General features: G+C 43.5%; 1 protein-coding gene across 1 annotated transcript in view; it reads right to left on the reverse strand.

The window, feature by feature from the left end:
• Positions 1-14161, reverse strand: part of C3_1H21orf58 (chromosome 3_1 C21orf58 homolog) — a 103893-nt gene that overhangs the window by 15991 nt on the left and 73741 nt on the right. Inside the window, exon 6 of the mRNA XM_069225494.1 lies at positions 13848-13987. Coding sequence (XP_069081595.1) covers positions 13848-13987 — 140 coding nt within the window. The remainder of the gene's footprint in view (positions 1-13847; positions 13988-14161) is intronic.

Raw genomic sequence — 14161 nt, forward strand, 5'->3', positions numbered from 1 at the left:
GTCAAATAGAACAACTTTGGTTTTTTCGCTGTTGAGTTTAAGTCAGTTTCTACTTATACAGTCTGCTACCAAGCACATGCAACTGTGGAAGTTTAATTTGGTGGTGAGAGCGTTTTCTGATAGGGAGAGGATGAGCGGTGTGTCATCAGCATAGGCGATGATGCTTAATCTATGGGAAAGGATGGTGCTTGTGAGGGAGCCATGTAGACATTAAACAGGGTGGGGCTGAAGGAGAAGGCTTGGGAGATGCTGCAAGTCATATTGGTTACCTCTGACAGGTAAGGGTCTAGGCTGACTGATTAGGTGCATCGTAGAGGAAGGAGCTGATCCAAAATAGAGCTGGGCAACACATTCTAGCCCTGTAGAGACATTAGAAGAGAAATGGTGTGGGAATGGCAGTGAATGCTGCCAAGAGGTCTAGTAACATGAGGGTTGTTGTGTCACTTTTGATCATAATGAGGCGAATGACGGTGGCTGAGAGGAGGACTGCCTCGTGCTGTGATTGTGTCCGAAGCCAAATTCCGATGACTCTAGGGGGTGTTTTGAGTTCAGGTATTTGGCTAGCGGTTGTTGAGTTTTTCCAGCACTTTGGCTGGGTAAGCGATGAGTTAGATGTGTCTGTAGCTTGCCATGGTCAAGGCATCAGCCAAATGTCTTTCTGAGAAGTGTTAGGATAGTGGTGTGTTTCCAGCATCCAGATCATGTTAGAGGAGAGAGATAGGTTGAGTATCAGAGTGAGGGCTCTGCAGATAGGGTTGAGACCTTTGGTGAAGATGTAATATGCGCACATCGCCGAGGGGGCTCCTGAGTGGATGGAGCTCATGGTTTAGTAGTTTCTGCTAAATTCTCTCAAGAATTGCATTGGTGGATGCTTGCATAGTTGAGGAATGTATTTTTGTCACTCTTTTTTTAGTATAATGTATACAATATACCATCCTCATGTTTAATTATTAGCTCCAAGAACATTATCTACTTCTGGTCAAATGCCATGGCAAATTTGATGTCTGGGCATTAATTATTCAACCGCTTGAAATGTGGAGGTAAAATCGTTAAAACATCATCAATATATCTCTTCCAAAAAGTGATGGAGCCAACATAGGAGTTGTTATGATCTAGCCATCTTTCCTCGAGCAGTAGCCTGATGAATAGTCATCTCTGCCACCCCCTTCGTCTGGTAATAGAATTCAATAATAAAGTAGTTCTTTGTGAAGCTAATCTGACAATAACATGTGTGGATATATTATGAGAATGTTCCTACTGGTTTATATATAACTCAATGGTTTCAACAGCAGCATCTTGTGGATATCAGTATAAAGGCTTCTAATCTCAAGTGCTACCAGAACCTTGCTTGAGCTATCGTACTGGCATCCATCAATATTACTAATAACATCCAGGCTGTCATTTAGATATGATTTCACTGAAGTGATAAATGGTTTAAAAAAGAAATACATATATTTAGCTATTGGTTCCAACACTGAATCTGTCCTTGTGACTATTGGGTGACCAGGGGTGTTAAGCGGACCTTTGTGGATTTTTGGAATGGTGTACAAAACTGGAATCCTGAGAAGGTTGTTTTCCAAGAAGTCATATTATTTCTGGGTTAATCATTCTGTAGAGAAGATGCCGTAAAAACGTGGGTAGATATTTATTTAGATTTATTGATACAAGAAACCACCCTAGCGACATGTAATGAAGAAGCTCCTCTGTCCAGCTTCTTCTAACACTCCCCTTTTCATTCCAACAGAAAAACGTTCGGCACGGAGCTCTCACCGAACCCGTCTCGTGCCAAACCGGTTCGCGAGAGCGGCGCGCTGGTAAAAGAAAATACCGCGCGCCGATGCCGCGAACCAGCATACTACACATTCCCTAGCCATTTCTGCACAATTTCAAGAACAGTCCATGCTGTTTCTTTGATGGTATCGGACGGAATCATGCAGCAATGTTGTATGTTGCTTAACTGCTACTGAACTGCTTGTTTGTAAGTATCAGAATTTTGGACCACTACTTCACCCTCCCCCCCATTATCAGTGGATTTAAAAATGATTTGGTGTCCGTTGGTAAGCCTTCTACTGGCCTCTTCATCTTCTCTGGCGGATTGAATTAATTGTACTGTTTCCATTTTTCTAGCTGGTCTAAATGTTTCATCGCTGTTTTTTCAGACTGTGACCTCTACTGCCATTGATGGTATGGGAAGCCAAACAATTCTCAGTAGTTTAAAGTTAATATTAATTGGTTCAACCATACTGTCAGCCTGGCCAAAGTACATCTTTAACCTGACTTTATGAAAGACTTCTATAAGTTCAGTGCATATTTGGACACGTCAACCGGTCTAGGTGGAACAATTGAAAGACCTCTGGAAAGCACATAAACCAATGTGTGGACACGTTGTGTATTGGGGATTCTTAAACTGTCACCCTTTGTTATGTGTGTCGCAATGTTTGTATCTTCCCAGGAAGTAATTCTGTTTTTTTCTTTATTCAACATCTCCTAATGCCCTTTCCCAAAAAATACCGGGGGTCCAAACCTTGAGCCTAATTCAGAGCTGTTTGAAGAGGTACCTGATGCAATACTTGAATCTGTTGATGAGCTCTCTGAGAAGGTGAGGGATCTCCTTGGGCTCTTACCCTGGAATTGATTCAGAGAGCTGTTGCTGATCGGTCTTTTATAGAACTCACTTGCCTTGTATGGATATACCCTTTCCAAATCAAAATTTGTCATGTCTTTTCTTAGTTTCTCCTTTTTTTGAATTCTGGTTGTGATGTAAATTCTGAGATTTGTTTCTCAATTTGTGACAAAAGAACTTCCAAGATGGCTTGACTGGTGTTGATTTCTTATTCTAAACTTTTTATCACCTCAAGTTCTTTCTTACTATGGGCCTGACTTAGATGTTGGAGGTAATGGTCCTGCTGTTGACTTTTCAACTGAAAACCTGTACGCCGTTGCAACGGTCCGCCGCTGTGTTTAGATGTTGCCAGTTCCATAAATGAAAGCCCGCATTCAGGCTGCCGCCTTCTCCAAGAACTGCTGCTCGCATTGATGGCGCAATAGGGAAAAGTGGCTGACCACGAAACCCCAGACACACTTCCCACGGTGCAGATTTGGATGTGCCTTACCGCCAATAAAAAAGTGGCAGTCTGACCTCCATGTTTGAGTTGGTGGAATGGGGGGAAGGAGTTAAAAACTCACCTTTTTTCCACATTTCATCCCCATCTTCCACTGGACACGACTGGCCAACACCTACCATCGCTGCTGTCACTGACCCAGGGAGAAAACACGAAGCCTCCCCCCCCCAGTCGCCGGACTCCAAAATTGGGGAACTTGCCAGGGTACTTGGGTGGCCAGTGCATGGGAGGTCGGGCTACTATAGACTTATACATGTCACAGTCATTTTTTTAAATCACTGTGACATGCATATGTCGGGGACACAAGTGGGTCAGACACAGATGGGGACACACTGGTACACAACACTTACCGCACACATACATAACTATCATAATTGTTCCAGTATTCATTGGCAAGTGATGCGGGCACCACAATTACGGTACATTCACACTTGTCAACTGTGTCCATGTGTGCACATTGCTAGGGGACCTGCACCTATCATGTTGTGCTGCGAATTGTGTGTGTGAGTCAGTACTTGGGTATGTGGATTGGCTGGTTGAGGTGGAGGGAGTGGGAGTGGGTGGTATGGTTGTGTCTCTTTGTGTGTCACTTGCATGTGAGACCGATGTTGTTGTCTATGTTGTGTTGCCGTGTGTAACATTCAGGTGAGTGTGGCTGTTGCGTGGCGGACGTTATCGAGATTTGCATAGTTGTGCATGTGCGTGAGTGTGTTTGTGTAGATGAGAATGTAGTTGTGTTGGTTGTTGTGGTTGTGTGGTATGTGGGTGCAGTGTTAATGGTGTGTGTATGTTGTGGCATGGATGGATGTTAATCTGTGTTTTTGGCATGTATTGGTTGTGTTGGGTCGGAATGGCAATAGATTGTTGTGTGAATGTGTTGTGTAGTGTGTAGTGCGGGTGTACACCTATAGCTAAGGGGCAGTGAGAGTGTGTCACTTACTTCTCTTCCACAGCCGTGTCATTGACAAAGTTCATTGATTCCCGCCGCCATCTCCCCCTGTCAGAAATCCGTCGCCAGTCAAACTGCTTGCAGAGCTGTAATATGTAAATACAGAGGGCGGAACACCGCCGACTTGATGGTCTTCTCAGATCCGCGGCTTGGCAGTGAGAACACCAAGATCTAAATCAGACCCTAAGTCTTTCAGCAGTCATAATAGACAGGAACATTCAATTGTGTAAGCATTTTGTACCAATGCTACTGAAATCACTTTTGTATTCTTCATCCTCAAGAAAAATTGGTTGTAATATTTTTCAGCCACAGTCCTTGTACGATGGTGTTGGCTTTTAGATGTTCAAAAAGAGCCCCTCCGTGTAGTATAGTTCAAACATGTTTCCGGTATGCTTATTTAACCTTGCTTTATGTCATTTGAGGAGAAAACATCTTTGAATACAGCACAGAGGCCATTCTTATTACAAAATCACCCCAGAAGCGCTAATGATTTACAATTAATAATAGCTTGAAACAACTGGCCTTGCATTGTTCTTTTAAATGCTTCTACAGTGACACATGGAGATAGAGGTTGGTCTAAGTTGTTTAGGTTTGCAACCCACAGGACCTCCAGCAACACACAGTGAGTTGGTTAAAAGGTTTTGCTATATGTATCGAGTACCATGATCAATTTTCTTATAAGTAAACCACCCAATGTTTTATTCCACACTGTTCGTAGCATGCCATCAATCAATATCTTGCCAATGATGAATGAACAGAGATAATCTGTGAAAATAATAACTTAAAGTGTCCCACAGCGGAATAAAGAGACTGCCAAATACCAGGGTTGTTCATAAGCCCAGTATGCTTGTATGTTGATTTAGGACTCTCATTCTACTACACACAGGTGTGCATTTAAAAGTGTTAAAAATTATGATGTGAATAATAGTTATATGTTTGTTTGTTTTTAATATGAAGGAACAGTATACAAGGATCCTATGTACTAATGATGACCTGGAAAGAGTGCCCTATCACGGAGATTGAAATGCTTTTTTACTTAACTGGTATTTTTGAATTCTCTTTAAAACTGACTGACTCACAATATTTAACTAAAAGCAATAAAATCAGCTACATTTCTTAGCATTGTGTCCTTTGATTTTTGCCTGTCTCAATGTATGTGTTTCAGCCTGTTGTATACCTTGTGTTTTGGGAATAAGTGATATAGACAACTATGTTTTATATGAACATTTTAACTAATGAAGGAGAGTGACTATATACAGAATGCAGTATTGTCAGACATAAAGGAGTATATTTCTGGACGTTTATGTAAACATAGATTAATCTGTAGTTGACTTAGGATCTTGTTTTCTTATGTTATTTACTAAGCCCTACTCCCGGCATCTCTTTAGGTCTATCTTCTTATTCCTTTGATATCTCATGAGGCATCCATTCGGAGGCTAGCTGATATAACATGGGGTTTTACATTAGTTCTGGTTAAAATCATGTTGGTTCTAACAGTGGCAGTGCTTAACAGCTTTTTGGGTTCTCACGTTCAAACTGGGTGATATATTAGCCGGTACTTCATGGGGAACTAAACTCCTGTCATGGGAACGCACAATGTCTAACTTCAAGTCTCACCAGGGAGTTCAGGCTACCTACTTACTGTCTTTCAGTTTACAAGAATAACATTTTACTTACCTTCGGTAACAATATTTCTAGTGGATAAATAATCTTTCTGCAGATTCTTCACCTTATGAATACTCCTTCCAGCCTTACGATTGGCCTCCCCCCTAGCAATGGCCCTCCAGCATCACCATCAGATGTGACTGCCTCTAGAGGAAACATCACCAGCGTATATTAGACGCCAACCTTCACGCTGACCTCAGTTACTGGTAATTCTATTCTGCATTCCACTGAGGTAAGCATAGAGAACCTAGAGAGCCACAGCAGTGACTACTACAGCAAATAACATGTTTGCATACCATGGGTTATTATTTGTAATGGTATCAGTTCACTTTGGAGGCAGGGGGCAGTGAAGAATCTGCAGGAAGATTATGCATTAACCAGAAATATTATTACCAAAACTAAATAACTTTTCTTCTGATTGATACATCTTGACAAATATTCCTTATCTTATTATTGAGTTCTAATGCATTACCTCCCTGGAAGGTGGGATTGAGTAATTCCTGCTATTCAAGTCACTCAACACAGTTATGGTAAAGCACCCATCACCCAGCCTTCTGGCGGAATTCCGTCTACGGTCATAATGCGGGTGGGCGGCTGGTAGGCGGCAGTTACCGCCAAGGTTATAATGAGGTCCTAAGTGTTTTGCCCAGAATCACAGGATACTGTGCTGATGGTAGACCTCAAACCTGGTGCTCTGTTTCTAAAGTATGCAGCTCTAGACATAACTCCACACCCCTCTCCTAGTACTGGTGTACATGCTGTGCAGGGGAGGCTAGGACTAGGGTGTGAGCCATAGTGCTGCTGTTCTTAAAACGTTTCACGGAGGAGCCAGCCTACACTCTGAATAGCCATTCACCGTCATATGGCATGTCCATGAGCATAACTTAGAGAATTCCCGAAAATTTATTGGAAAGCATCGAAGCATGCTGTTGAAGTGTGACAGCCATGCCCATAGACTGAGCAACAGTATGTATATGGATAGTCATGACTATGCTTTAGGATGTGTCTTGATGAATCCAGGCCACCACTTAACAGGTGAAAGAACAGCTTTTCCAAAACCTTTGGCATGCTGATCACTGTAAGCTATGCCAGTTTACATAAGGCATGGACAGATCACCCTAAAAGGGAAATGGCACTAGTGTAGGAAGCTGGGTTCTGCTGGTAGTCCTCTCCCACACACTTTTTGTCTATTTTTTTATGCAACCTTGACTGACGTGTACTGGGTTCCTGAGTTTCTTTCCCAAAACAAGACACCTGGCTACTTGACCCCCAAATGGCCAGGCCCTTCAGCACCTCTGTAAGTCCCTAGTAAATGGTACCTAGGGCATGAACACTGAAGAGGGGGCCTAAGAGCTGCAGCACAACCTGTGCCAATCTGAGGGACCCAGCACCAAACACATGCAGAATGCCAATGCAAGCTGTGTGACAGGGTGCTCCCTAAAAGTGAAAACACGTCACACATCCCTGTGTGCCAGGCCCCCTACTACTACATATGATATTTGTAAGTCACCCCCACAAGTGCCTTACAGCCATAAGGCAGGGTGCATTATATCACATGTGAGGACATATCTGCATGAGCAGATATGCCGCTGCTATGTCTCTGTCGATTCTTTGACACAGTAAGTTGGCAAGGAAGCCATTTTAAATACATGTGTTGGACACTGGTCAATACGGGTTCCCTAACTACATGAGAGCTTCACTGAAACTGGGGATGTTTGGTACCAAACGTCTCATATTAATATACCTGATTCCAGTGATGGATTTATTAATAAATGCACTCAGAAGGAACCTTAGAGGTGACTCCTGAAAAACCTACCGACTGCTAGTGTGCTGACTGACTGGTCTCAACCAGTCCAGCCATCATAGACACATTACTGACTTCCTGAAGTGAGAGCCTACGCTCTCGGAGGCCAGGAGCAAAGCCTGCTCTGGGCGGAGGAGGTGTTGACACCTCCTCTCTGCAGGATGTGCATTCCAAGGCGGGGAGCTTCAAAGGCCCAGCTGCCTTTGCTATGCGACCCAGGTCTCTCCAAATGATCGAGATGACCAGCACCTGTCCTGACCCCAATTCTTGGCTGCAAGGCAGGCTTGAAAATTAGTAAGATTAGGAGGTGTGCCCACATCATGCCAGTCCCATCCATAAGGTGGACTAGCTGATGTTAACAACACTTTTCAGATTCCTCCATCTTGTTTTGGATGGAATTAGCATTCTAGGGCAGGGTGATGCCTACTTCCCAATGGAAGTGGTCATTTAGAGAATTTAAGCACCCTAAAAGTAGGTAACCCATTGGCTGCTACCTGTCACTCCCCATAAAACTCCTAAATTGAGTTGTAAGGTGGCACCCCTGAACCCAAGAACTCAGATTCAATGGATCAAGAGAAGGACAAACAAGAGACACTGCCTGGCGTGAACAGCAGAAGAGCTGAGAACTTTTGGTGCAAAACCCTGCCTGCTCGCAACTCTCTCGACAATCGCGACAGAGTGACTTGTCCTGCAAGCTGGAGAACTACCAAAGCCTCTGGTAGCCTGCCAGCACTTGGAAAATCACTGCCAGTCTCTCTTGGAGTAGAGGAGCTACTTCTCTGCAGTCCGCAGGCACCGACAAGCAGAGTCCAGTCCACCGCCTTGCCGCTCCCAAGCCCAACCGACATTGCAGATGACCAGGAGAAGGTACTCATGCTCTATAGGGCCAGATATGTCTCCCTACTAAGTGTGAAGACACCAGGATCAACTGGATCTGTGCAGTACCAACCCCTGGGGTACCGGAAGCCCTGCACCAAGCACCAACAGTGGGAGTCCAGTCCGGATTCCCACTGCACCATGACCAAGCAGCCGTCAAGAGACATCCGCACCACTGGGACCCAGTTTGTGAGTGTCCCAGCTGTCCCGATTTTGCCCCTGCCAGCTGTTGGCCCCTGCCAGCTTTTGGCCCCTTACCGCAAGGAGCACCTTTGCACACCAGACCAGCCACCTTAACCACTCTGCACCCGAGTTGCCCGTCTCGGGTTCTGAGGAACCGGTTGTGCCCCCTTTCTCCAAAAACACTTGTGACCTAAGCCCTCATTTGGGAGCTCTCAAACTTGTCCCCAAATCTCCATGTGCATTCTATTTCCAGGTGCCCCCCCTTCACCGTAGTGCATCCAGCTACAATCTCACCAGCATCCTGCTCCCAGCGAAATTCAGGAAGTTCCCGAAGAACTGCTGGTAGTACTTTGAACCTTGGCCCACTACAACTCCAAACCCTGAAGGTGAACCTCTGAAACTGACTGTACCTATTTTTATGCATCTCTGACTTCTCCTCTCATAGGACTGCATTGTGCATAAAAGCGCACAGGTTTGAATGTTTTACTTACCTGTGAATTTTACTTACCAGTGAAAATTCATAACAGAAACTTTTAAACAAATTACATATAAAAAAAGGGTTATTTTTCTAATGTGGTCTATGATTTACTCTTTGAGTGTGTGTCTGATTTGTTGCCTCTGTGATACAATAAATGCTTAGCACTACCATCTGATAAGCCTAACTGCTCGCCCACACTACTACAAAAGAGAGCGTTAGTATTATCTAATTTAGCCTCTGTAAACCATTTGGGGAACCACTGGACTCTCTGCACGGTGTACTTCATTTTAGTGCACCAAATAGGGATAGAGATAGCCAACTGCCGGAAGAAAAACATTTGCAACAGAACACATCAAGTATCTTGAATTCCCTGTCCGGGGCACCTGCAGGAAAAGCACTGGGATTCTGCACTGATGATGTCTGAACATCCAGAGAGGCTCCACGGTATCTGGTAATTTCTCTGTGGCCTAATTTTGAAGACCACAAACTGCTGTGGACTCCTGCACCTATATAGATATGTTAGGGACCAGGAGGGACTCATTCAATGGAAGGAGGAGCTCCATCACTGTAGTACAAGATAGCAAGACTTATGTCAGAGTTTTAGTTTTTTTTCCACAGAAGGTAACATTAATTCCAAAGCTTCAGCAACCTTCCAAATGACTGTCACACAAGATTAAACCTCTTTTGAGGGAAGTCAGGGGCGTAACAAATGTCACCTTCTGTTGAAGCATTTAGGTTACTGGCATTTTGTTGTTCAATGAAAAGCCAGTCTCAATTAGTTGATTGGGGAACATCTCCACCTTGCAATGGACCCAGTATGGGACCACTCTCAGGAGAAATATGATTGGGGGTGGGGGGTGCTGGAGGGATAAGCCTCAGACACTTTGGGAAATGACTGGTTGTAGGAGGTGGGTCTAGTGGATGAATGGCAACACCTGTCCTTTGAGGAGGTGGACTACATCTTCTATTCATCAACACACAAGACCCATGCAAGGCTTGATTACTTCCTCATAACCAACGGGCTTCATGCAGACACTGAAGATATGCACTTAGGCCACATTGACATATCATGAGCCAATTACGCACCACTCCCATGACACAGCTAACAGCAGAGGTGTTTCAATTCATTTGTTTTATATGACCTCACAACCAGACCAGAGATCTCCCATGGAATTAAAAAATGGCATGGTTGATAACGACTTTAATATGACATCATCTCAGTTACTGTGGGACACATTAAGAGCTCTCCCAAAGGAGGAAATTCATATCTGTAATCTCCCACCTGAGCAGCATCAAAACACAGTAAAGGAAGAATCTAAAAACCCAACTATTAGAACTAGAGATAAAACATAAACAAATGGGATCAACCAAAATATGGTGCCAAGTACTGGCTTTGTGCGCCCAAGTAAGGGCTCTGGACATCAATGTGGCGGAGTACTCGTTGCTGCATACCAAGCAGAAATATTATTCATCCCAGGAACAAAATCTGCAAGCTCTGGCCTCACAAATGAAGGCAAAAGTTACAGCAGACATGGTGCACACATTTACAGATACACAGAGTGAAACAGTAAAGGGAGAAAAGGCCATTGAGGCCATCTTTAGAGGTTTTTACAGGAGCTATATATTAGATAATCTTTGCCTCCTCAGGCAGTAAATCAATATTTCCAGAATTATCTTCAGTATATAACTCCAGAGGAATGGAAGAACAATTTGGATGAACCCATAGCCATAGAAGAGATAGTTTGCGCTAGCTGTAAACTCAAGTAGAGAAAGACACCAGGCCCAGCTGGGTACCTAGACATCCTCTTGAAAATGTTTTTGTTCTTCATTGGCCTAGATACTAACTAAACTCTATTCTCCCAAAGCCGGTTAAAACCCTGACTCTGTGCCTCTAGTAGGCCTATTTTTCTCTTGAATAATGAAATAAAAATCTTCACAAGCAAATTAGCAGCACACTTGGGGGCGCGGCTACCAGATCTGAATAATGCAGAACAATCAGGCATCATTCCTGGTTGACAAAAGCACCAACAATACTAAAAAGCTGTTGTATACTATAGAAAATACCCAGAGGGAACGCAAGACTGTCCTGTTACTTTTGCTGGATGCCAAGAAGGAGTATGAGAGAGCTGACTGGAAATTCACGGAGTAGGTCTTCTGAGTAGGTGGTTTCAGACACCAGTTCAAAAACTGGGTTCTGGCTAGCTTCCAAATCCCCAAGAGCCCATATTTTGGTCAATAGAATCACCTCTGAGACTTTCTGTATCACCCGAGGCTCAAGACAGGGGTACCCACTCTCACCTTCATTATTTGAACCCATTCTGGAGCACCTGACCAATGCATTTAGGGGCTGAGAGAAAATAAAAGGGGTCAAATTAGGACATGGTGTCTTTAAACTATGCTTGCCGATGACATTATGGTGCTACTGCAGGAACCAACTGAATAAGTGGGAGCCTTTTTTGAGGAACTGGAAACATATAAATAGGTTTGAGGATTTTAAATTAATGTAGGGAAGTCAGAGGCATTCCAATTACATGTGCACTCAAATCAAATCAGAGATCTCCAGAAGTTGATACTTATTAAGCAGGACCACACCAATAACTTATTTAGGTGTCAAACTGGGACACCCAACCCCACAAGTGGTCACTCCAAGTTACTCAAACTACTAAAACAATTAAAAATAATCTAGACAAGTGGCATTTGCAGCATCAGCATTTGCAGCATACCGAAAATCCTTTATCTCTTAAATGAAATTCCCATTACACTACCTCGGATGATTCTAAATCAACTGTAGTGCCTGATAAACAATTATATTTGCATGAACAAAACCAGGAGAATAGTGGCAAAGTATACTTACAGGCTAGTGTCACAGAGCGGGTAGCAGTTTTATACGTTCATTCTTATTTTTGGCAACACTGCTTAGGTATCTGTGGAATGGAGGAAAATAGAAACCTACAAGTAATGGTGTGGACTAGATAATTTAATAGCAGGCAACCCCTCTACTAGATTCTGTGGCTCCCTAGTCCCTATAGGAGCTTGAATTTCTACTATTCCCCCATTATGTGGGTCACCTCCGCAATATGGGACAGTGTACCTGTTCAGTTGGGGTTCCTTTCTCAGTCTTCTCCTATATGTTTTAACCCATAATGCATACTTGCTATGACTAGACATCCCTTTCTGAATTGACTTTGAGAAATGGCTGCAGAATGCCACACAAGATAAACACACCATGTCAGCTTTATATTAGCACATACTGGAAGCCCTGTCCACATATAAAACTCCAGCTCAAAAGAGATGGGAACCAGAGCTGCAGAAAACTCTCATATGTATAAGGAAAACACCAAAAAAGCTAGCAGAGTGAGATATGGCAAAACAGGTAGACGGCCAGAGGGTATGTGGTGCCACCTGCTGTGGTACTGTGCGAAATGGGGAAGCATTTGGATGAAATATTCAAGCAATTGGGAAAGATCTTTGAGGTTTCAATCCCCAGAGACCTGCTAGGCCTTCCGATTCCAGGAAGTAGATCACAGACGTCTATGAGAGGAAAGTGGTCAGTGGCAGTATTGATAGCGGCCAACCAGGTCATTGTAGCAACATTTAGGCAACTAACACCTCCAGCCATCTCTGACTGGATTAGCAGATGTGGCACAATTTAGCCATGGAAAAAAGAATGCAATATTTTGAGCAACTCCATAAATCATGAGTCCCACAGGCCTCTATTCATCTCAATCACAGTCTGAATAGGATAGGCATTTTGTCAAACGTCTTAGAAACTCCGATTAGCCATAATGCTACCATGTTTTGTCGGTGGGAAGAGGTGAGGGTTTTGGGAGGGTTAAGAAATTGTAATGTTGATTATTGAAGCTTACATTGCACCTTATCAGCCGCTGGATGTAGGGAGGGCCAATGGATTAATGCAATTCTGCAGATGCAGCGTTTTCCACATAATTATGGATTTCAACACTTGCCACATACTCAAACTTCTGCATGATGTACAGGTGTTACCAAAAACATTGTTTCTGCCTCAAATGGATCAAAAGTTAATAAAACGCTGTCACTTATTGCAGTGCAGCAGCAGACCCTTCGGACAGTGGCAGGTCACCTTTCCATAGTTAAATGTAGGTATTAAGCTGATACTGCCGTGGTGCATCCTCAGCCAGGCTGTTAATATTGTAAAATTGACAAAATATTGAAGTAATGCTGACATAAAATAAGCCACATTACACATCTTAATTTGGCCTTTTCCTGCCACACAAGTTGGTTAACTCTGCCCCCACATTTGTTCCTCTCTGACACGTAATTCTAGTGGCCGTGTAGACGACAGTATGTATATGTGGATTCATCAAGCAATATATCTGAAGCTAAAACCCTAGGCCTTTTGCCGAGACACATGACTAAGTCACTATCAAAATCTGAAGAATTTGTCTGTGATACAACACGGAGCGCTCTGAACTGCATAGATGGGGTGAAGAAGAACAGAAACTGACGCAAGAGTGCACAGCAGTGCCTCATATGCTCCGAAGCCATCACATCTGGGGGAGGCGATACAACATGTGATACCACCTAGAAGCACTGGAGAGTCATTGCTGGGGAAAATGTTTTCCAGAATGGTCTGAACCCTGGATGGATTATTCACAATGTGTATTAGAAAAGTGATTTTGATGGATTCATCTTGCTACAAATTCTTCAGTTAGCAATTTTACATTTGTGAAAATCTGAATGATATTCCTGCTCAAGCATACTCATAACTGCCCCTATAGTCCAATCTCATACCTGCTGAGTGTGTTGGGGGGAAGGTGACCCAGGACCAGCAGCCGGTGAGAAAGCCATTGGTGGTAAAGCTTTCAGCATCATGTTCTGCATTATAATCTGGTGCATCTGGGCGTTCTGCATTAACATCATCTCAACCATGTCTGTAAAAGAGTAAGAAAGCAACCGCTTTGACCAGGAACTTATAGATTGGGCTGTACACTGAAAACCAAAACCATCACCCTCCATGTCTACATCCAATGTAAGACGCAGATAGCAAACATCACCAGTAAAAAATAATACTAACTCATTGATTGAGAAAACAACCTGTGCCAGAA

Source organism: Pleurodeles waltl, chromosome 3_1 (assembly GCF_031143425.1).
Source record: "Pleurodeles waltl isolate 20211129_DDA chromosome 3_1, aPleWal1.hap1.20221129, whole genome shotgun sequence".
Lineage (NCBI taxonomy): Eukaryota > Metazoa > Chordata > Amphibia > Caudata > Salamandridae > Pleurodeles > Pleurodeles waltl.